The sequence below is a fragment of the Protopterus annectens genome, chromosome 1.part1 (assembly GCF_019279795.1).
Source record: "Protopterus annectens isolate FY-2018-M chromosome 1.part1, PAN1.0, whole genome shotgun sequence".
Lineage (NCBI taxonomy): Eukaryota > Metazoa > Chordata > Ceratodontiformes > Protopteridae > Protopterus > Protopterus annectens.
Genome location: NC_056726.1, coordinates 952,779,387 through 952,804,808, shown reverse-complemented (window position 1 = coordinate 952,804,808; position 25,422 = coordinate 952,779,387). Strand labels below are relative to the sequence as shown.

At 42.8% G+C, this 25,422-nt stretch overlaps 1 protein-coding gene across 2 annotated transcripts in view; it reads left to right on the top strand.

The window, feature by feature from the left end:
• Window positions 1-25,422, top strand: part of ADAM17 (ADAM metallopeptidase domain 17) — a 2,408,764-nt gene that overhangs the window by 1,421,640 nt on the left and 961,702 nt on the right. For both annotated transcript variants that reach the window (XM_044079174.1, XM_044079166.1), the window contains exon 12: window positions 5,391-5,590. In XM_044079174.1, the coding sequence (XP_043935109.1) occupies window positions 5,391-5,590 (200 nt within the window). The remainder of the gene's footprint in view (window positions 1-5,390; window positions 5,591-25,422) is intronic.

The following is a 25,422-nucleotide window of genomic DNA, read 5'->3' as shown; positions in this document are numbered from 1 at the left end:
CTCCGTTGGCTCCGATACTCTTATCGGAGCCACAGTCTAGGAAGAGATCTAGATCCCCCTCTTTCGGCTCCGTGCACTCGGCCCCAGGATCCCCTCTGAACGGAGCCATAAAACTCATTCCTCACGGTCTTCCAGGCTATCTGACCACGATTTGCAAAGGGTAGTGAGTAGACTTCTCAAGTCCGAGGCACTGGCCCAAATGCTGCATAGCCCGACTCAGCAGTCAGTGGCTATTTCCGTTCCCCAATATATTCCTCCTCCGACTCCTTTGAGTTCGGAGCCAGGGCTTGTCAGAGCCATGGCTGTCAGTGCGTCGGATCCGATACCGTCCCTTTCGGCTCCGTCGTCTGCTCCGATCTCCTCCTTGGAGGGATCTCGGCGCCGAGCTTCCCTCGTCTGCTCCGAGGGGGCGAGTGGCATCGGACCCTTGTCCGACCCTGCTCTCCCTCTCAGGGCTTCGGCGCTGGTGAGTTCGGCTCCGACATCGGCTTCGGAGCCATCCCTGTCGGTGCTGGGGGAGGTCCTTATCTCTTCGGAGCGGGGGCCTCTGGCCTTGCCTGACAGGGGTGCCTTCGAGGTCATGCGGAGCGTGCTAGAACCAGGGTCTGCCCCACAGTCGACTCCTTCAGCCCCTCCATCTACAGTGCCAGCGGTGATTTCTACTCACCCCCTTGCCTTAGACCGCAGAGAGCCAACTCCTCAAGTTTCCCCATTGGGAATTTCCTCCTCTTCCGAGGCCTCTCCTGACCCGGTAGGAGATCCCCCTAGGAAGAGGCAGTGCAAGAGGAAGCACATTGACTCCCCTGAGTCTATCACCTCTGACACTGACTTAAAGGAATCTGAAGGTTCCCCTCGATCCCCCTCTGAGGATGTCTCCTTTGCTGACATCCTTGAGATCCTGAAACAGAGGGGGAACTGGCCAGCCCTTAACCCTTCGGAGGATGAGTCAGTGTATCTTGAGGCGTTTGGCTCTCGCCCTTCTACCTCCTGGGTGTGTCCTCCCTTTGACCCCCTTATGGAAGTGGTGGCAAGGAAGGCTTGGACGGCTCCTGATTCAGTGGAACCCACCCCGAGGAGACCATCTAAATTTATTACTGCCCCTAGAGATAAAGATTTTTTATCCAAAGGTGTCCCTGTTGATGCCATGGTGGTGGCTGCGGCCACTAAGAAGGAGTTAGCCGATCCTTCGGTTCCTGTCCATCCTCCTAATAAGGAATCTAGGACCATGGACAGGTACGGCAAGCGGATGTTCTCATCAGCGATCTTTTCAATTTGGTCGCTGAACTACTTATGCCACTTCACTCGTCTCCAGAGTGATTTACTCAAGGATATGGGTGAACTGATAAAGGATCCTACAGCTGAGGGGTTCCAAGACAGAATGAACTCCCAGTTGGCAACCCTGAATTCCATCGTTAACTCCTCCATGCGGCTGGTCTCATATGCTGCGGATGGGGCGAGTAGAGCCGCAGGCACAGGTGTTGCCTTACGACGTCACGCCTGGATGCGGCTGTGCAACTTTGCGGACCCTTTCAAGGCGTCCTTCACCAATTCTCCCTTTGATGGATCATCCTTGTTTGGTCCACAGGTGAAGGATACATTGACCAGGTGCGAGGTAGAAGGTAAGACTCTCTCTGCCGTAGGAGTCCGTTTTTCTACCCCTTCTAGACCCTATACCAAAGGTCAGAGGGGAGGAAAGATGTGGTTCCGTAAAGAATCCCAGGGTTTCTCATCTGACGCACAAGGTCGATTCCCCTCTAGAGGCAGAGGGGGGAATAATAATAGACGCCACCCTAGAGGCAGAGGAGGTCCGCAAAACCAGGGTAGCAGAGAAATGTTCTCTGATAAACCCTTTCAGCATCCCTGAGGGGCTGCCCGGCTGTCCACCTTCGGAGGCAGTCTGGGGAAGGTTATCCCTGTACCCAAAAGCCTGGCTTTCCCTTACTCAAGACAAATGGGTACAGTCGATCATATCCGAGGGTTACAAAATTCCCTTTATTCACAACCCATCCCAACGCAAATGATACCTTCCAGACGTTCCACCCGGTCTAAGGGAACAAGCAGCATTAGAAATTTCAAAGCTGCTATCAAAAAGAGCTATCCAATCAGTCCCAGCAGACCAACAAGGATCCGGAATCTACTCCAAATTCTTTTTGGTACCAAAAAAAACAGGGGACTGGAGACCCATACTGGATCTCAGCTACTTAAACAAGTATATCAGGAAAACAAAATTCCGGATGGTCACGCTACAGTCCATTCTACCCCTCTTGGGTCAGGACAATTGGATGTGCTCGATAGATCTTCAGGACGCGTACTACCACATCAAGATGAACAAACGCACCAGGAGATATCTCCGCTTCAGGCTGGGAGCCAGTCACTACCAGTTCAGGGCCCTGCCCTTTGGTCTCACTACAGCCCCCCCGTGTGTTTACCAAATGCATGGCAGTGGTCGCGCTCACTTGAGACGTCAAGGATTCCAGGTGTTTCCATATTTAGACGACTGGCTCCTTACCGCCACCACCAGACATCAGCTTCTTCTATCCAGGGACTTCACCATCCAATCTTGCCAAGCTCTAGGCATTTCGATAAATTTGAAAATCTGCCTTGTCGCCTTGTCAATCTATTACCTTTATAGGCCACCTTAGACACACTCAATCTTTCAGCCAGACTCACAGAGCAGAGAGTGTCAGATATTCAAAACAAGTTTCCCTTCTCTTACAATGCAACAAAGTCAAAGCCAGACTAGTTTTGAAGGTGTTAGGACTCATGGCAGCAGCTATTCCCCTTCTCCCCTTAGCTCGCTTTCACATGAGGATCCTCCAATGGATGCTGTTTACTCAATGGTCCTTTCAACAGCTCCCGATGTCCCATACCATATTGATAACTCAATCATGCAAGAATCAACTGTCTTGGTGGATCACATCACCTCAACTTCTCTGAGGAAGACCCTTCACTCCCCCCCCCCCCCAGTCGCCACGTTGACAACAGACGCCTCCCTGATCGGGTGGGGGGCATTATCAGGGCAGGACAGTCCAAGGCACGTGGCAACATTTCGAGTGCCACTTGCACATAAACGTCTTAGAGATGAGAGCAGTGCTTTTAGCGTTGCAAGCCCTTCACGACTCTCTTCCCACTGGGACTATTGCAATTCAAACGGACAACATGTCCGTAGTGTGGTACATCAACAAACAAGGCAGAACCAGATCATACCCTTTATGTCGAGAGGCACTCAGACTTTGGCAATGGGCGATCTCTTCTCAGCGTTTTCTGATAGCAATGCACATTCCCGGGAAATCCAACGTTATTGCAGACAAATTGAGCAGGGCAATTCTCATGCCCCACGAGTGGTCTCTAAAGAAATCAGTTCTAGAAGAAGTATTCCTAAGATGGGGCCAGCCTTGCTGCGATCTTTTTGCTACTCCCCAAAACAGCAAGTGTCACGACTTCTTCACTCTCTTCCCATTACCAGGCCATCCCACCAGAGACGCTCTAGTCCACGATTGGCTCCGGGGACTTCTATATGCCTTTCCCCCCTTTCCACTGATATCTCAACTAATTCAGAAAGCCATTGCCTTGAGAGTGACAATGATCCTCATTGCCCCTTACTGGCCTCGACAGATATGGTTTCCATTTCTTCATCGTTACCTTTTGGAGCAGCCTTGGCATCTGGACCCAGTACCAGATCTGATAACCCACCAATCGGGTCAGCTGCACCAATCTCTGCTTTCTCTAAACCTCACAGTGTGGTTTCTCCGATTCCAACCTTAGCCAGGCTTCCCTCAATATCTCGCTTGGTCCGAGATATCTTGATAGCCTCTCATAAATCTTCTACCCGGAAGATTAATAGTAGCAAATGGAAACGCTTCTCCTTTTGGGCAACATCAAAAAACATAGATCCCTTTACTGCACCTATCCAGTCTATTCTAGACTTTCTAGCAGAACTCTTTCATTTAGGATCATCTGCATCTACCATTAGAGTTCATTTGGCTGCCATATCTAATTTTCATGTTGGTGTCTCGGAGTCTAGCATCATGGCTCACAAACTCTGTAAAGCCTTTTTAAGGGGCGTATTTCTTCTCAAACCTCCAATCAAAGATCCCCCGCCTCAATGGGATTTGAACTTGGTTCTGGCATCCTTAATCCTTCCTCCCTTCGAACCGGCAGCTTCATGTTCTCTGAAGTTGCTTTCTTGGAAGACACTTTTTCTGGTAGCTATAACTTCAGTGAGAAGAGTATCTGAACTCCATGCTCTGTGCAGTCGTCCTCCTTACTTAGTGTTTCACAAAGATAGGGTATCCCTCCGTACTAATCCATCCTTTTTGCCCAAAGTTTCCTCTCAAGTAAACCTAAACCAAATTATTGATCTCCCCGTCTTTTTCCCTAACTATTCAAACAGGTCAGAACAAAAGCCACATTTATTGGATGTTCATCGCCAACTTAGATATTACTTAGACAGGACTAAACATTTCAGGAAATCTAATCATTTGTTTCTGTCATATGCGGAAGGGAAATTGGGCCTTCCTTTTACTAAAGTATCCCTCTCTAGATGGCTCACCTCTACAATTACCTTCATCTATGAGATCAGACATCAAAAACTACCCTCAAGACCTAGAGCTCATTCAACTAGGGCATTAGCTACATCCGTAGCTTTTCAGGATAGGCTGCCAATAGATTCCATTTGTGCAGCAGCCACCTGGGCTTCTCCTCATACATTCATTTCACATTACAAATTGGACATGTTTTCCAGAAGCCGTAACAATTTTGGTTCCACTGTTCTCAAGAGTCTGTTCCGATAGGCCACCCGGGATAAGGTGCTAGGGACGCGGTCCCATCCAGCAAGAATGAAGGCGAGATAGACAACTTAACATTAAGAAGTTATGTACCTACCATAACGTTCCATGTTAGTTGTCTTCTTCTCGCCTTCTTTCTTGCGTCCCACCCTCCTTCCCCCAAGCCTGGACAGACCGACAGGAATTCAGTTTGTGTTCTTCCTCTGGAAGTAGTCATTCCCACACGTTCTTCCACCTCTTTTTCTCCTTTCTTAGGTCTGCGATACCTTTCACGCAGGTTGTTTTGAGGTGGGTTTCCCTACTCCATTCTATGGAGACTAGGGTTGCTTGGTATAGCTATCAAACGAGATCTGAGTAGTTACCGCCTAGCATTGTGGGATATAGGGGAGCCTCGAGCCGGTGGAATTAGCTTTCGAGCTTTAGTATTGGCCGAGTCGGAGCCGAGGATTGGCTCCGAACCCATCCAGCAAGAAAGAAGGCGAGAAGAAGACAACTGACATGGAACGTTATGGTAGGTACATAACTTCTTATTTTATTACTTCAGGTACTGATTTTCATAAGTCCAGCTACTTTAAATACTTAATCCATTTTTTTATTCCTCAGATGTTTTCCATTTGTAGTAAGGCTTCAATCTACAAGACTTTGCTTGCCAAAGCTTCAAGATGTTTTACAGAACACAACAACAAAGTGTGTGGGAATTCCAGGGTAGATGAAGGAGAAGAATGTGACCCAGGGCTTTCTAACCTATACTCTGATCCTTGTTGTTCATCAGCTTGTCAACTCAAACATAGTGCAATATGCAGGTGAGATGCAGATATTTTAGAATGTTTTTTTATTTATGGTTTTAAGTAAAATAACTAGCATTTATTGATGTTGCAGCCACATGAAAAGTATTTTCTTGTGCTCAGATTATTAGTAATTCTGAACTGACCCTCCACTTCACTGACTGTATTTTGATGCATTTTGAATAATCTGCTGAATGTCTTTAGTTTATTAACTTTATCTGCTGTTTTTCTTTTGTTTATTAATTTGTGTGAGATTAAATCTGCTGCTTGTTCTCTTTCTCATATCTGTAATTTATTTTCCAGTATGCTGTCTTAGTAAATAATATCTTAAGTATGTTGGTTCTAGTTACCCATTTTGTACTGTGTTTTTGTGTTGTGTGTGTGTGTACGTGAATGCATTTGATCAGCAGGGCAGTGCTAAGGCAAACAGAACTTTTTGTCTGATTTGCTGACAGGCCAGAACAGTAGCAAGGACTACTAGTTTTGTGGCAGAGTGGCTTTACATCTGATAAATTAACTTGACAGGCTATTTTTCAATGGTTTATTATCATTATATCGACTCATAGACAGTCTAGTTGGAGAATATGGTTGACGCACTCAACAGAAGTCAGAATGCCTAATTCTGGTATACCCAAAACAAATACCAAACATTGAAACTCCCTACTGCTGTGGATCCAGGAACAAGCATTACCATAGGTCCAGAAGGGGACAATATAGGATAGTCAGGAATTTTGGTGTTCGACATTCTGCCATTTGCGATGTTGGACATCGTGCAGGTGGACTCGACCACCTACAAGTCGGCATAATGCTAGTAAACCACATTTGATTAGTGCATTCAGCTTTAAGACTGTAATGTTGATGGACTCCAATGAATTCCTGATACTGCAGATATTCTACATTTTGTTGAAAAGCATTTGTTACAGCACATGAGCTCAAAACCAATTTGTTTTACATTGTTTTTTTTTTTTTGCACTCTGATGGGAGTATTTTATTTTATTTTTTATTTTACATTTGTTTACCGGCATAGTCTGACTGGACACAGGTCTATTTACAGTGGAGGCCCGGGGAGAAAAGCTCCATAACACTTTACTTCCAATTTACAATAAGTTCACAAATCAAACGTTCAGATATAGATTATGTACAATTTTTGATAAGTTCAGAACATTACAATAAGTTCAAGCCTCAGATGATCAGACATAGATTATGTACAATGTATGATAAGTTCAGCACTTCAAATGTTCAGGTATAGCTTATGTACAGTTCACAGTAAAGTTCAGCAGGTTGACATAAATTGTTGTACAGTGTCAAACAATATACTATATGTATCAGACAGTGAGAGTAGAAATTGTGGTCACAAGGGATATGTTTGAATGATATGTGATGCATGGGCATATCCATTTATTCATGAGGTGGACTTTTAGAGAGCTTTTAAAGATATTGGACGATGTAGCAGAGGTAAGGTTAGGGGGGGGGATTATTCCAGTTTCTTGCTATGCTGTGAGAGAATAGGGCTTGTCCTGCATAGTTGTTGGCTTTGGTGATAGACAAGTAGTGTTTTTTCTGAAGCGCGTAGGGGACGATTTGATGTGTGCTTGGTTACTAACTGACTAAGAGATGGGGTTTTGAGTGGATAGTTCAAAATATTGTAGGCAATTGTTAGTTGATGATAGTTGATTAGCTAGGGTAGTTCTAGCCATTGCAGTTTACGTAGTACATGACAGTGGTGTGATTTGTAGTTGGATTTAGAAGCGAATCTGGCGATTTTATTGTAGCATGACTGAACTTGTTCAAGGTCCTGTTTTCTTATGTGTGTAAGGATTGGAGCGGCATACATTAGAGTAGATAGAAGGTGTGTTTGGGCAAGTGTCACGTGTGCTTGGTCACTTAGGAATTTTTTGTTTCTATATAGTGTCCCCAATTTTTTGTGGACCTTTTTTATGGTTTGTGCTATATGTACATCAAACAGTAGTTTGTCATCTATTTCCACGCCAAGGAGTTTGGTATGGTTTGTGGGTAAGATGTTGGTACCATTTTTGGCAGTGATTGTAAAAGGTTGGTTGATAGATTTAGATTTGTTAGGTGTGAAAATGAGTAGTTTGGTTTTGTTGGGATTAAGGATTAGTTGTATCTGGGTAATCCAGTTTTCTGCTGAGGTGAAGGAGTCTTGAGTAAGTTTTTGAAGGATTGTGAGTGATGGTGCAGAGCAGGTGAGAATGGAGTCATCTGCGTATTGTATGAGTGAGGCATTTTGGGTGGAGGTCTGGAGGCTGTTAGTGAAAATGGAAAAAAGTAGTGGCCTAATATTGAACCCTGTGAGACTCCTATGGTTGTAGGTAGTAGTGGTGATAGTGTATTCTGCCACTGAACGGACTGCTGTCTGTCTGATAAGTAGCATTTAAACCATGCAATAGTGGAAGAGGTAAAGCATAGGAAGGACATGGAGTCCAGTAGCATGGTGTGTGACACCATGTCAAATGCCTTGGATAAGTCAAGAAATATTGCTGATATGAAATTGTTGTTATTTCTGTGATGGTTCACTGTGTTTGTAAAGGTCTGAAGAGCGGTAGTAGTGCTATGGTGTTGTCAGAAGCAGTGTTGAGTGGGTGACAGTAGGTTGTTAGAGTTTAGGAATTGCACAATTTGGGAGTGTATACATCTCTCAAGTATTTTGGATAAGGGTAGAGGGCTGATTCAATCCATCCAAGTTGGGAACTGCTGGTGAAAGGCTTATTGTGTGTTTACCTAATTGGCCTGAGGGCTTAACTGTATAAAAGTCTTTCATCCTCCTGGTATAAGGTTACTCATGACTTGTATATAAGCAGACCTCTCCAGTTTAAAATTCTGTACATGAAATGCATTCCATAGTCTCCCACTGTTTACAGCTGCCAGTTTGTTCAGAGTGCAGCACCACTGTCTGCAGGTCATCTAATAGTGTACTACTAAACACACACTCACTTAGACCTTTACGTGACTGTCCCTTACTCTTTCTCGTCTGCTAAGGGTCTGGTGTAATAGATAGGAGCTTCCCTGTCATCTCTGTTTCTGGCTTAGTGGATATGGACATCCTGAAGCAGTGTAGTAACCGACTTACAGTGGATATAAAAAGTGTACACACCCCTGTTAAAATGTCAGGTTTTTGTGATATAAAAATGAAACCACACTAAATCATTTGAAAACTTTTCCCACCTTTAATGTAACCTATAAACTGTGCAATTCAATTGAAAAACAAACAAATCTGTTAGGAAGAAAAATATAAAAAATAAATAACATACAATACGCTGGTTGCATAAGTGTGCACATCCTTAATTTAATACTTTTGAGGCACCTTTTGATTTAATTAGAGCATTCAGTCTTCCTGGGTAGGAGTCTGTCAGCTTCGCACATCTTGACTTGGCAATATTTGCCCCACTCTTCCTTGTAAAAGCACTCCATATCTGTCAGATTGCTAGGGTATCTCTTGTGCACAGCCCTCTTCAGGTCACACCACCGCTGGGCCGTTCCAAACCTTGAATTTTCTTCTGGTGTCGCCATTCTTTTGTTGATTTGGATGTATGCTTGGGGTCATTGTCATGTTGAAAGGTGAAATTCCTCTTCATCTTCAGCTTTCTAGCAGATGCCTGAATGTTTTGGGCCAAAAGTGATTGGTATTTGGAACTGTTCATAATTCCCTCTACCTTGACTGAAGACCTAGTTCCAGCTGAAGAAAGGCAAACCCAAAGCATGATACTGCCACCACCATGCTTCACTGTGGGGTTGGTGTTCTTTTGGTGTTGCGAAGTGTTTTTGCACCAAACGTACCTTTTGAAATTGTGGCCAGAAAGTTCAGCCTTGGTCTCATCAGACCATAACACATTTTCACACATGCTTTTGGGAGACCTGATGTATTGTTTTGCAAATTTTAGCCTGGCCTGGATGTTTTTCTCTGCAAGAAAAGGCTTCCGTCTTGCAACCCTACCCCATAGTCCCGACATGTGGAGAGTACAGGAGGTTGTTGTCACATGTAGTACACAACCAGTACTTGCAAGAAGTTCCTGCAGCTCCTTCAGTGTAGCTGTAGGTCTCTTGCCAGCCTCCCTGACAAGTTATTGTCTTGTCTTTTCATCAATTTTGAAGGGACGTCCAGTTCTTTCCATCATCACTGTTGTCCCATATTTTCTCCACTTTTTGATGACTGTCTTCACTGTGTTCCATGGTATATCCAATGCTGTGGAAATCTTTTTGTACCCTTCTCCTGACTGATACTTTTCAAAGATGAGTTCCCTTTGATGCCTTATAAGCTCTCTGTGAACCATGGCTTTTGCTGTATAGCAGGCAACTGAGTAAATGTCAGGAAAATCCTACTAGGACAGCTGAACTTTATTTGGGGTTAATCAGAGTCTGTTTAACTGATGACAGTTGTGTACCCAAGAAGAGTGAATGTTGTAATTAAATCAAAAGGTGCTTCAACAAAGTATTAGTTTAAGGGTGTGCACACTTATGCAACCAGCGTATTGTACGTTTTTTATTTTTTCTATTTTTCCCCCAACAGATTTGTTTTTCAATTGAATTGTACAGGTTATAGGTCACATTAAAAGTGGGAAAAGTTTTGAAATTATTTATTGTGGTCTCATTTTTTATATCACAAAAGCCTGGCATTTTAACAGGGGTGTGTACATGTTTTCATATCCACTGTATGTTCACTGACTACCAGTGTGTGTGACAGATGTAGATACACATTATCACTGGAGTAAAAGCTCTCACATACACCCATGGCAAATGGAAACCAGGTTGTTAGCATCACACCCAAAACACTCACTCCCAACACTAAGGAACAAACACATAGACCCACATATGCGGAGGTGCTCGCTTGTAATTTACCCAAACCTCAAAGACCTTCTAAAAGACAGCACCTCACACAACACATAACTCTGAAAATTGTATTAGCCCTGCTTCCAAGCCCAGAAGGCAAAACACCACACAGCCAAATATTCTATTTATTGGGGATTCCACTGTAAGATATGTTGTTGTCCCCCTTACCGGGCTAAACAAGAAGATCACAATGAGCTGTCTGTCTGGAGCCACAATCTTCCAGATCACGCATGCCCTTAGGTCTTTAAACCACAAGTACCAGTATGACACTGTCATAGTTCATGTGGGCGTAAACAACCTGAGACTTATCTTACTGGACTATATGAAGAGATATGATGGAGCTCTCTGAATATGTGTCCCAGGAGGGTATGTATCCACCCTTGAGTAACATCCTACCTTCAGCAGTGATGATGCCACAGTACCAGCAAAAATGATTGACTTCAACATTTGGCTTAGGTTCTGGTGTCACAACAAGGAATCCACTATTTGTCAGCCGGGAGAAACATGATTGATAAACCATGCTGCTTTACCAAAGATGGTTTGCACTTGGCACTACTTGACTTCCGGATATTGGGAAAAAACATATCTATCCCCCTAGTGCCTTTTTTAGGCCGTGCCAGGTTGTTAAACTCTCCAATATAATAAAAATCTCTCATAACCTACTGCTGTTAAACATTAGGAGGTTAAATAAAAAAAATGCACACCCTGGAAGTGCTCCTCACCCTGAAGAACGCAGACATAGTGCAGTCACAGAAACATGGTTCAGAACCATAGAAAGCACCCCAGTTATCAAATCCTACAATGCTTTTCATACATTTTGGGGGTAAAATAAAGGGAGGAGGTGTCTCAGTCTTCATAATGGACAAGTACACTGATGGACTGATCGTCTATTCCTTACATTCCATTGAAGATAAAAGGGCAACCTAACTCTCTTCTTTTATAGAAAATACTTCTCTCCTTACCTGACCTCTTCCAGCTTTTAGAATCCAACATCACTGAATCTTCTACTGTCCTGTAGCTTGTTTCCTATTTCATTACAACTCCCCCACTTCCTGACATTTGTAAAATACAGATTCCTGTACTTAATTATAATACTCTTCAGCTTATTCTCTATTCGTCTTCGTCTGTGCCATCTTTCTCTCTACCATGACTCAGTAATCTCTCTCAACATCTATCCAACTCTGTCCCAGCCACCTATCCATACTTCCTCTTTACAGTCTCCCCACATTGCACCAAGCCTATTTAATATTGCACCTTGCCTTTAGTCAAAATATAGACTGATGAACTGCACTTCAACTCAAACCAAAACAAAATGTTAAGTGCAGGAATCCTCTCGAAAACGCATGTATGCATAATTCCCCAATATACTAAAATCCTTCTAGGTGGAGATGCACACCCTAATCCTGGCCTGTCACAATGAACACAAAGATAATTCTTTCCCCTCACACTTCAGTAACACAGCATCAGCCAATCCCCAACTCTGGTGATCTAATTTTTGCTGCAATAAATGTTAGAAGTATAATAAGTAAACCTGCTGAACTACATGCCTGGATTACCCATCATAAACTTGATGTTCTTGCTATAACTGAAGCTTGGCTTAAACCCAGTATAAATGACTCCGAAGTTATACCTCCTGGGTATGATATCTGTAATGACTGTATAAAGAAGAAAAGGTGGTCTTATTGCTTTAGTATTTTCCAATACCTACCACATTTCCCCTTAAAGCAAACTAACACCAACATTTAGTTCATCAGAGCTTCTTTTGCTTCCTCAGAATAAAGTATTACTTTCCTTTATATCCTTTTTGGTGACAATGCAGCTATACTGGAAGCTATCCAACATTGGATATCTGAAACATTTCCACAAGAAAATATATTACTAGGTGATGTGAATATCAGCTGGTTGGACATAAACTCTAACTTCCCTACATCTAGCATGAACTTATATGGTTTAATAAAACACAGAGAAACTGAGCTCATCACCAAAGTTTTAACACTACTAGTCACAATAATTTCCAAAAGTCATGAAACACAAGTAGTGTTCTAAAGCAACAAGCCTTTATTCATCACAGACAAGCAATCTTCAGTAACAAAATATCAGAAATATTTTAACAATGTTAAACATATCAGCTTTTATAGTCTTAGAAGTAGGTGTGGAAAATATATGTATTGTTTACTTTTAAACCAGCCTGTTCATGGCAAACAATATAAACAGGGCCGTAAAAGTGCATTTTTAGAACAGAAAGTGCTCACTCCCACACACTACTACTGATTAGATCAATCTAAATCCTAGTTAAGGAAAATACTACATATAGATTCATAGGCGTATATTAGGCTAATGACCACTAGGGCCTTTATAAGCCTAGCAGTGCAAGCAAGATGTGTCCCACAAGTTAAATGTTTTAGAAGTTTTGTTGCTTATGACATGATTTGCTGACTGCCTCTGTCCATCAGAGAAGTGGCTGGCATATCAGGGGTGAGTCATTTTTCTATTCCACCCACATTTCTGGAAAAATTCCATTTCTTCCAAAAAGATACTTAAGAAGGAAGGAAGAGTATGTTTACTAATTATTCTGCCACTTCTACCTCTGTTTACCTAAAACTATGCATCCTACTTGATTAATTTAAAATCAGTAATCAAGACAACATCAATATTTTTAGTCCACCTCATACCTCTCCTGAACCTGTGTAAGTACTAACTTTCCTCCTATTTAGCCACTTGTAACAATGTTTTTCCAGGTGACTTATACCCCAGTTATTGGCTAACTTTAACTCAGTCTTCCAGTAGGACATCTTTATATGTTAACAGTTTTTGCCATAGATCTGTGTCTTTAGTGAGTTTTGAAAAGATACTTTGCACAAACTTGCATCCCCTAAATCACTCCCACCAACCTGTAATGACCGCTGTGCTATTAACTCTTCCTTCATTGCTATGATATCATAAACAGTGTCAGTAGCCCAACAGATAACGTACTCATCTTGGGTACCAGAAGATCAGAAGGTTGTGGGTTCTACTCCCATACCACTTGGATTAGTCTCCCTATTCTGACATTGCAGTGTGAGAGGGGTACTGCACTCCTGAGTGTGCTCTTCTTCAAACGAGATTGCAACCCAGAATACCAAGATTGGGTGTTAAGAAAAGCATAAGTTGCACCTAAAAAGATATACATAAGACTTTTATCTAAATCGCTTTCAGCTAACTAATGCAATAAAGCCTTCATCAGATCTGTGAGAAGAACTAAAATCAAGAAAAAAAACACATAGCTGTCTAACCATAAACATAATTAAAGTAAAACACTAAAAATGCATCTGTTTAATAATACTTAGTAAACATCCATCCATGTGTATTAATGTGCATGAAAAACTAAGTTAACAGCTCAGAAAAAATGTCAGTGCTATGCAAAAAAAAATCATGACAGTTTTCATGTTTACAGCCCCAAAAACATGTTTATACAATGAAAACTAGTAGAAACACCACACATAAAATACAGACGACAGTGGATGAAGTAAACTAATAATATATATAAAGGTGTGCAGGCATGTGCATGAATGTTGACCAGTATGGTAAATGAAGGAATTATATCAGTACTACTACATGGTAATAGTTGTATGAAAAAAATGTTTTGAATTTACCATTTAAGTCTGTGGTGTGATGAAATAAATCTAATCCAAGCAGAACTGAGGGCAATGTGACTAAATATATGTATGTATGTATATATATATATATATGTATATATATATATATATATATATATATATATATATGTATATATTTAGTATGCTTTTGGTACATAAAAATATTTCTAAAAAAATTCCCAAAAAAAAACTTTAGTTTGTGTGGCAGCTTACTTAAATTCAACACACTCTTAATTCTTAATAGAGAAATAATAGTTAAGTCTTGGTTTTCTGATTGCATTTAATTTAAATTGCCAGCGTAATTTTATTTCTCCAGCACACCATTGACGTCCCCTTCAAGCTCATCCATCTCCACACAGTCCAGAATGACAAATTTAAAACCAGAATGTCTGGGGTGTTCTAATAAGTGTTTGGAAAAGGCGATCTCCTTTTATTCCTATTCCTGTGTTGCAGTATTCTGTACTCTTGGGTTTCCTCCTCCTGCTACCTGAACGTCTGGCCAGTATTCAAAAGCTTGCAGTCACCGCTAGTTGTGTGGAACGCCTGACGTGGCTGGAGTAACGTGAGCCATAAAAGTTACATCTGCACGCACCAGACCTCAGAACTTCTCTGCTGCCAGTCAAGCAGCTGTTCCTGCCGTACTGGACATTGGATCAAAAATATTAAGATAAGTACCCCGTTGGGGAAGTTTTGTTTTTTGGGTCACTGCATGCTTCTGTGGGTTCATGTCATCCAGGAAGGGTAAGTGTAAGTGTGGGCGTCAGATTCCCCATAAAGACTCCCATGATGTCTGCCTCTTTTGTCTGGGGTCTATGCATGACCATAAGGTCTTGCCCCATTTGCCAGGCCTTCATCCCGTAAACCCTGCATAACAGATTGCACTCTGAGTATGTATCTCAAGAATTAGCGCCTTAAGCATAGAGGGGCCATCCAGTCAGCCCGTTGAGTCATCCAAGAAAAAGGCCAAAATGGCTAGGTCAAAAACTGTAGCTGTGCCTCTGCCCCCTGACATCCCTCCTGTGGCTGACGTCTGCCTGAAGGAGCGATCAGTCTCTGCCAATATGGATACAGTGGGTACCGATGTGGAAGCCACAGAAACCAGAGTAGAAGGCACGTCCTTGGAGGTCTTGCCAAAATCTACTTCCGATGGCAAGGGGAAACCTTGGCTTGCACTGGCCGCCTGGGTGGATCCCTCCTCTAACATGCTGCTGACACCAGGCTTTCCATGGTCCAGACGCCCACTAGGCCTTCTCTGAAAAAGAAGACTAAAAGGAAGCATACTTCTCCCCCAGTGGAAAGCCAGCCTGATTGGCAGGCCTTTAAGCAGAGTCTTTTCAGTGCATTAATGGCCTTAAGGCCTGCTACTCCCTTACCCTCCCCAGTGGCTCCTCCTTTGATGAGGCCTAGGCCCCAGGCCTTAGATACCTCTCGGGTAGAGATGGAGGAGGACTCCGAGTCTTCCTCAGAGGATTCGCTTTCTTATGTCTCTCAGTTATCCTCCCTTCTTGGCTGTGCCTCCCCAGAGGAAGAATATGCTGAAGCAGATTCCCCAGCTAAGGATCTCACCTTTGCGGAGACCATTGCTAAGATGAGGGAGCATTTCAAATGGGATTCCTCTGAGATGACAGAAGTTCAGATACTACCAACTCTTTCAGATGTACTTACCTGTCCCTTTAGCTATACCACCAGCACTGCCAGCATTTCTTGATGCATTTAGTGCATCTTTTAACACAGACTCTCAGCCTCCTGCACCCCGCAGGCCTGACAGATTCTACAAAGTCCCTGAGGGAGCCAAATTCTTGGTTAAGTGCCCTGCTGCTGACCCGGGCTCTGTCTCAGTTACAGCGGACAAGGCATCCAGACTCCTTCCTTCTCTCCTTCCTACTGACAATGACAGTAAGGCCATGGAATGGCTTGGGAAGAAGGTCTGTACATCCTCCCCCTTGGCATTCAGGGCAATAAATTATCAAACACACATATCCAAATATGCCCTAGCACTTTTGGAAAAAGACACTAAACAATTGTCTGACATTCCAGACTCTCCTGCCAAAGCTCAACTGTCTAGCCTTATTTCCCTAACCTCTCAGGTCACTAGGCACTCCATTAAGTGCAGCTACAATGCTGTAGAAGCTTCAGCAAGGTCAGATGCATCTGCCTCGGTCCTGAGAAGATATTCCTGTTAAGGCTACAAGCCCCTACCAGATGACATGAGAGCAAAATTATTAGATGCACCTTTAGATAACTCGGCTCTATTTGGGACTAAAGTAGCAGACATATTCAAAACTCTGCAACAAAAGGGGAAGGAGTTACAAGACCTTAAGCACTTGTTTGTTTCTCCAATTCCTATGTTCCATAGGAATTGCCCTTCAAAAACCCAGTTTATCAGGAAGCATTCTGCTCCCATCCCTCTTTCCAGCCCCAGAAAAACTGCCAGGAAGCAAACTACTTCTTCCAGACCTGTCCAGACTACAACACAGAAGCCTCAATTTCAAGACTGGGCAGGTAGTTTGTGACTACCTGCCACTCTTGAAACCCCCCTCCCCACTCCATTTCCCTGTCATTAAGGCTCTGTCACTGTCTCCCTGGGTGGAAAAAATCACCACAGACAGATGGGTTCTATCCATAATAGAAAAGGGTTACTTCATGACCTGGATCAGTGCTTAGTCTTGGAGAGGTAATCCTCAACCCTTCAAAGAGCAGCTTCCTTTCTTTCAACCAGTTCTAGACACCCTCATTGCGCAGGGTACTATTCAACCTGTCCCACCGACAGAAAGGGAGAAAGGATTCTATTCTAGGCTCTTCCTAGTCCCAAGGAAAAGATGGTCTCTGGAGGCCAATCCTAGACCTCTCCTACCTAAAGCTCTTCCTCCAAATGCCCACCTTCTGGATGCTCACCTTGCAAACCCTTTTCCCTTTGATTTTACCTCAGGAGTTCATGGCCACCCTGGACATCAAGGATGCCTACCTTCACATTCCCTTAATGCCCAGTTTCAGGAGATACCTGTATTTTCTGTATCCTCCTCACATTATCAGTTCTCAGCCTTGCCCTTCGGTCTCTCTACAGCACTGAGGGTCTTCACCAAGTGCATGGCACCAGTGGTGGCCTTCTGCAGGACCCAAGGGATTCAAATTTTCCTTTACTTAGACGACCTGCATTTTCAGGCGGATTGCAAAGAAACTCTCCTTCTCCATCTAAAGACATCCGTCTCCTTCCTGCAGGCACTGGGCTTCAAGATAAATTATCCCAAGACCAACCTGACCCTGTCTCAAGACCTTATCTTCTTGGGATGCATGATTCGGACGAATATCATGAAGGCTTTCCTACCATCCCAAAAGGAGGAGAACTTAAGGCAGTATCTGCTCACTGTCCTTCAGGCCACAATATACAACTTTTTCAGTATTACTGTTACCACCTGCTGAAGTTTCACCATCGTTGTAAGATATGGACACTCAAATGAGTGGCGCTTTATCAAGTATTCACAGAAAGTGCAGTTAGGTGGCCCACAGATTTTAGTGCGAATGTCCTCCTGGTGTTCCTTATTTTTCTCTTCCACATAACTACATATGCTTTGGCACGTTTTATGTAAAAAATTAGGATGATCTCCTAAAACCCTTACAAGCTGCTGATTGTCAATGAGGATGGCCCAGTTCGAATTAATAATGGCTTCAGTTGTATTGAAATCCCAGATGTAAGTTAGAATGCAGCTGTCCCTACTTTTTTCTTCTTTTAGGTTAAGGTGTCCTTGTTGCATAATTCTGCCAAAAGCCCTATTCCACATAGGGTCATTGTTAGTTTTAGAATCTGTAATGGGATCCAGGATCACATGTAACATGTTTGATTCATATCCTCTGGTTAAGAAATCATTTTCAAGATCATTCATATTTTTGAGAAAAGGGGCCACATCTGTGATAATGTGTGCTAATATGTAGCCTTGTGATTTATTACTTTGTGCTTAGTTTTTACTGGATGCATACTATCTCTGTGAAGTAAATAGTTCACTCTTGTGGGTTTCCTGTATAGGTTACTAATTAATTTTTCTCTGTCTTTATCAATACTGACAGTCATATCAAGGAACTGCACTGACTCCAAGCTGATGGAAGTGCTAAATTTCAGAAAGGAGGTGGAGTTGTTGTAATGGATAAACTCAGTAAGTTTAGATTTCTCACCTTGCATACTATGAATACATAATCAATAAAGTGAAAGTAGCTGGTCATAAAACTCCAGTGTTCACTTTGCAGTACAAATTCCTCCTTCCACTTGCCTACGGATACATTGGCCAGGCTAGGGGCCATAACTGCACCCATGGCTATCCCTCTCGTCTGTTTGTAAGACTGGCCATTGAAACTGAAAAAATTGTAACTCAACACCAAGTTTATTAGTTTTCCCAAGCATTCAGTTTGCGCCTGTGTAGCATAAAATTTCTGTTATAAGCCTCTGTAGCTGCTTCAATACAGTACACATGTGGCTTCAACATCAGTAGTTACCAAAATGCTTTGTTCATTCACATACACTTCTTTTATTTTTCTCAAAAAAATCAAATAAATCTAAAATAAAAGATGAGTTATTTTCAGCAAGAGGGTGAAGAATAAAATCTAAGTATATGGCAGTGGCCTCTGATATGGAACCTCCACTTGCAGTAACAGGTCTGTAAGGCGGATCTTCCTTATTGTTATGGGGTTTGGGAATCCCAGAAAACAAGATAATTTATAAGGAGCATTCAAATACTCAAAAAAAAATGTTTCACTAATAAGATATTCTTTGTGTTTCACTGTTGCAGTCATTACATTTGGGTAATCTGCTGGCAGGTTGCCCTCAGTCAGCCTGATTAACAAAGTCTTGGGTCCTGCATCGGTTGCTGTCCCTTCTTCCATTACGCCAGGGGTAAAAACATGCAGCCAACACCATTACATCAGTCTTTCTTGCCACACGGTACCCGAAGCAGAAGCAGTTCGCAAGTGCAGATCGGCCGACTCCTGAAATTTTCGTTTTCGAGTTTCAGAACCAAAGTCTTCAACTATAAAGCTAAGTACCCCATTGGGGAAACTTTTTCTTGCCCCTTCCAATGTCAGTAAAAGTTAATAATTGCATTACTTGTGGGAAGCATTGTATTCCTTGCCTAGGCCCTGACCACACCGTACCTTGCTGTCGGTCTTGTGCTAAATTTAATCAACTCACTATTAAACTTCGGTATACTTTTGCTTCAAAATATTTTGGCTCGCGCTTTAATTATCCAGAAATGTCATCGGTTAGCAATCAGACTACCGTAATTCCTAAAAAATGCATAGAAAAAGACAGAGACAGGCCGTCGAGGTCCAAAACTGATGATGACGCTTCTCCTAAGCCAGTCGCCGGTTCACCGGTACTCAGTGAGGCACTTTCGCAACCCCTGATACCCGCTACTTTTGATTCACAGGCCTCTACTGAGTCCCATTCAGAGTCCGGTACGGTGGCTTCAATTATGGAATCCGTGGATGTCTCTACCTTAGATGGCTCTGGAACCGCTGTGCAGGCACCGGCTTCTGAGGGTGTTTTCAGGCCTACAGATTTGTATATTAGACTGACGCCTTCTTCAAAACTAAGGCCAAAAACTAAATCTATGTCTAAAAAACCGATGCCTGGGCCACATGTGCAGGCCCCTATGCCTAAAAAACAAATGATCAAAATGGCCAAAGATTTAATTACTCTGATCAGGTGTAGTCAACCCCCCCCCCCCCTTCCAAGAGTCCTCTAGGCAAGATATTGATTATGAATCTTCTGAACAGGATTCTGTTTCTTCTGACTCTTCTAATGAACAGGATTTGTCTATACCTACTTATGAGGACTGTTACGCAGAAGATTCCATTCCTTCTGCTTCTCCCCCTGAGGATTTTTCTTTTGGGGAAACTTTACATACCTTAAGGGAACACTTCCACTGGGAAAGTCATGACTTCTCTGAATCTAAAAAGAGGCTTAGGGATTTTCTTCTTCTTCCTCAGCATAGGCCTTTGGCAATACTTCCTGTTCTAGACATAGTTGATGATGTTCTTTCAGAATCTAGTATGGCTCCTGATTCCCTGCCTCCGGCTCCTTGTAAGCCAGACATGTACTACAGGGTTCCTGACTCCCACAAATTCCTTTTCAAAAATCCTACTGCAGATCCTGAAACCATTTCTCAGGGTCCCAAGGGCATCAAGGCCTCTACTGCTAAAAATCCTAACCCTTCTGATAGAAATTCCAGGGCGCTGGATAGATGGGGTAAGAAGGTTTATACTTCTGCAATCTTAGCAATCAGGGCTTTAAACTGTCAATTTCATATGCTTAAATGTCAACAGCATATCATGGGACTGCTTAAACAGAAAATGATGTTAATTTCTGACTGTGTGGAAAATAAAGATTTACAGGATTTATTGCATTCATCTGAACAAGTTGGAAAGCATACTTTGCAATGTGGTTTTGATTCTTTGGAGGCCTCTTGCAGGGCTGCTGTAACTGGGTCTGTGCTTAGAAGGCACGCTTGGCTCAAAGAGCAAACTCTGCCTGATCATGTTAAAGCAAAATTGTTGGATGCTCCTTTACAACAGGACCGTCTCTTTGGTAATAAGGCTGAAGAAGTTTTAAAAAAGATGGAAGATAAAGCTAAATCTATGCAAACTGTGAAAGATTTCCTACAAGTGCAATCTCCAAGATTTAGTAGGCACTGGCCTACTAAGAACTGGTACTTTCCAGTTCCTACAAGAACCACTCAAGTCAAACACAGACATTCCAAAGGCTCCAGGTTTCATTCACAAGGGACTTTTAGAACAAAACAATGGGGTGCCTCCTCCTCCAAATCTGGAAGCAACAAGGCACCTCCCTATGGTAAACAGTCTCAATGACTTCCCTTTACACTTACCAAGCACTTACCTTTTAGCCGCCCCTTTGGGGGGAAAACTGGCACTTCATGCAAGAAACTGGCAACTTATAACCCAGGACAAATGGGTTTTAAACATAGTATCCCAGGGATACAGATTTCATTTCCACACGTTGCCAATCCCAAACGGATGGCCAGACCTGCCCCCAAATCAGTGGGCAGAGGCCCAGAAACAAGTACTGTCCCTCATGAATATGGGGGCTATCCAACCAGTACCAGAAGAGGAAAAGGGGCAGGGGCAAGGTTTCTATTCAAGACATTTCCTGGTACCCAGAAAAGACAAATCATGGTGCCCAATTCTGGACTTATCTACTCTAAACACATTTCTGGACATTCCAAAATTCAAGATGCTGACTCTTCATCATTTACTTCCTATGCTAAGCAAAGATGCCTGGTTGGTAACTCTAGACTTTAAAGAGGCTTACCTGCATAGCCCAATCAGGGAATCATGTAGAAAATATCTCATCTTCAAAGCAGGCTACTTGCATTACCAGTTCTCTGCACTGCCCTTTGGCTTATCTACTGCTCAAGGGGCTTCACAAAGTGCCCGGCTCCAGTAATTGCATTTTGCAGGCAAAGAAATATGCAAGTATATCCATACCTGGATGATTGTCTAATTCAGGCAGAAAACAAGGACATTCTTCTAAAACATCTGGCGTTTGTGAAAAGGGTTCTAACTTGTCTAGGGTACACCATAAATTAAAAGAAATCACAACTGGTACCCTCTCAAAAAAATACATTCCTGGGTGCAAGCTTGAATACAACTGCCCAGATGACTTACCTAACGCCAGAAAAGCAAATTCATTTGATGACTTACTTCAAACAGGTGGCCAGAGAAACCCTGCTATCTGCAAGACAAATTCTGCAAGCCTTGGGGTATATGGCCTCCTGCATTCTTCTAATTCCATATGCAAGACTGCATATAAGAAAACTTCAGTGGTACTTAAAAAGTTTATGGAGTCAACATTGTCACAGCCTAGAAACAATAATTCCTATCATACCTTGCCTGCAGCTAGAGTTCCTATGGTGGGCAGAGGCTTGCCACCAAAACAAGGGGCTGCCATTCACCTCACCCCCTGCTGCCCAAACCCTAACTACAGACTATGCTTGGGGGGCTCATCTGGCAGGGAAGTGCATTCAAGGCAAATGGTGCCCAAATCAAATGCACCTTCATATCAATCAAAAAGAGATGCTAGCTATACAGAATGCACTGATAGCCTTCAAGGACTACCTTCTTCCAGGACAATTAATGATAAAGACAGACAACACCACAGGTATGTGGTACATAAACAAGCAGGGGGGTACACACTCCTACCCCCTTTGCAGACTAGCCATGGCATTGTGGAACATGGCTTCGACCTATCAGATACAGCTACAAGCTCAATTCCTGCCAGGAAAACTGAATACTCTGGCAGACGAACTAAGCAGAAATCTCATGGACCCACACGAATGGAAACTGGAACCATGGATTTTCAACATGTTGACATGCAAATGTGGAAGTCCAGACTTAGATCTTTTTGCCTCACCCCAGAACTATCAGTTGGACAAATTCTGCACAAGAACTCGTCACAGAAAGGCCTGGAAAGTGAATGCTCTATCATTCAGTTGGAAAAACCTATCAGTCTATGCTTTTCCCCCTCTGCCTCTGCTCTCCAAAGTTCTACTAAAAGTCAAACAGGACAAACCAAAAATGATTTTGATTGCCCCAGACTGGCCTCACCAACACTGGTACCCGCTACTGCGCAATGTGTCACATCTTCCTCCGTGGCACCTGCCCCAGGCACCTTATATATACTGTCTCAGCAGAACAACCAAGTTCTGCACACTCAGCTCCAAACTTTGAATCTTGCAGCATGGCTAATCACCTAAATTCACCCTTGGCATCCCTCAGCAAGCCTGTGATGGATGTCATTTTGGAGGCAAGAAGGCTTAGTACTAGAAAATCTTATACTGACAAATGGAAAAGATTCTGTGCCTGGAATCAATCATAAGGAATAAGCACAGCAGTGCCCAATATTACTCAGATTTTACAATACTTACCTGAGATGCTTCACAAGGGCCTGTCATTTTCTTCCATAAAAATCCATGCCTCGGCCATTTCAGCTCATTACAACACAGAACCTCCCCTCTTTTCTCATCCTGTACTAAAGCAGTATCTCAAAGGGGCCAAAAACTTATGACCACCCAGGAGAGCTCCAACTCCTGCCTGGGACCTCAATTTTGTATTGGAAAAACTCACTGTCCCTCCTTTCGAACCAGCTGCTACTGCAGACTTAAAATTTCTCTCCTGGAAAACAGCTTTCCTTTTAGCAGTCATTTCATCTAGAAGGATTTCAGAATTACAGGCCCTCATGCAGTGGAGCCTTTCATTATTTTTCATGCGGACAGGGTGTCTCTTAGGACCAATCCATCCTTCATGCCTAAGGTGGTGTCCAGTGTGGCTATTAATTAGACTATTCATTTACCAACTTTCTTCCCCAATCCACAGAACAAGGGGGAATGGATTCTGCATTCATTGGATGTACACAGACAACTTAGATTTTATTAAAACAGGGCAAAATCTCTAAGAAAATCACCAACTACTGGTGGCATTTGCTACAGGGGCAGAGGGAAAGGCTATTTCAAAGCAGACTATTTCCAAATGGATAAGCCATTGTATTTGTTTTTGCTATATGCACCATGGTAAAACTATCCTCAGGGGATCAGATCTCATTCCACCAGGGCTGCATCTACTTCTACAGCCTTTCTCAGAGGTGTTCCTACCAGAGACATTCTAGAAGCTGCTACCTGGAGCTCAGTTCATACGTTCATCAAACATTACCATTTGCCTTTATTCTCTAAATCCAGAGCTGGCTTTGCCACTGCTGTCCTGCAAGGCTTTATAGCTGGTTCAAATGCTGTATAAATGCATCCTCCCAACCATAGCTTTGGAAATCTACCCAAATGTAATGTAATGACTGCAACAGTGAAACACGAAGAACATAATACAGTTGTGTACACTTAATGTAGATGTTCGAGTGTATTCACTGTTGCAGTCCGGGTTACCCTCCCTCCAACCCCCTGTTTTTTTCTCTTACTATACCTCTACTCTCCTTTACTGTGCTTAAAAGCCTTTTTGGTGTATTTGCTTTTGTTTGGAGGTATATTTTTGTGTTTAATTACTTAAATATTTGGCTCCCCATTTGGGGGGCACCTGACATCTGGGGCAAGAAAAACTGATGTAATGGCATCGGCTGCATGTTTTATACCCCTGACGACCTGACGTCATGGAAGAAGGGACAGCAACCGATGCAGGACCCAAAACTTTGTTAATCCGGTCGACTCAGGGCAACCTGCCTGCAGATTACCCAAATGTAATGACTGCAACAGTGAATACACTCGAACATCTACATTTATGGTAAGTGTACACAATTGTACTTTCTTCATTAAGCATTGTGGTTAGCTTATCTTTCCAATCTATATATACAGTTTTAAAATTTTCAAAGGAATGCTTCTAATAAAACTATGGTGTATTCAGTATGCTCTCTATTTTCATTATGTAACTGTCTGTATCTGTAGTAAGTATGCCCCCACCCTTGTCAGCCTTCATAAGACATCCAAGTTCTGTTATTGCTCAAATTCTTAAATGCTAATATGTCATCCTTTGAAATATTACAAAACGTATGTTTTGGTGTTTTTTTTGAGAGCTTTTCTTGTGTTGAGATCACATTTTGTCTCGAAGGCTGCAAGTGTGGGATGCAGTGGGGGGCAAGAACTACTGGGTGTTTTAATTTTTTTCTTTGATGGGTTTATCTTCTTCTGTTATTTTTGTTGTTAAGTAGAAGTGTCAAATTCAACTTTCTCGCATCTTTTTTTAAATCAGTGATGGTCTGTGTCTCGCTACTCCTTCACTGAGGTATGAATGTAGGTCCTCTGTCAAGCACATTTTCTTCAAGTGCTATCAGTGGTTTTCTCGAATGATTCTAGATCATGGGGGCTAATTACTTCTGCAGGCTCATGGCCCACCCTGATTGTTAGAGGTTCTTGTTCCCCAGGTACCTCAGCTCTCTTGCCCCTGGCCACTCCTTCCTCCTCCAGATGTTCTGTTTATCCCTCCTTGGGTTCAGATGGTAGTTTGCTTCTTCTCACTGGAATCGCAGTGGGCTGTATCTCTGGTTGTAGTTGTAATTGTTGTGATGATAATTCCTGTTCATGTACTGGGCTCGGGTGTTATGAGCCATGTGAGTTGTTTTATGGCTGGGTAGGATTACAGTGTTCTCTCATGCCCTTCTTTGGGGCCCGAGGGTAACGTATATGGTTTCACGCAACTAATTAATAGCCCACACATTATAACAAGACATGAAATTCTTTATTAGACTTGATCCTAGTATCAGACCCTAGCAAATACTCCAAAACAGATAGTGTCCGACTCTGTCAGTGATCATATTCCAATATATAGGTTCATAGGTAGGTACTAGGCTATCGGCCCTAGGGCCTA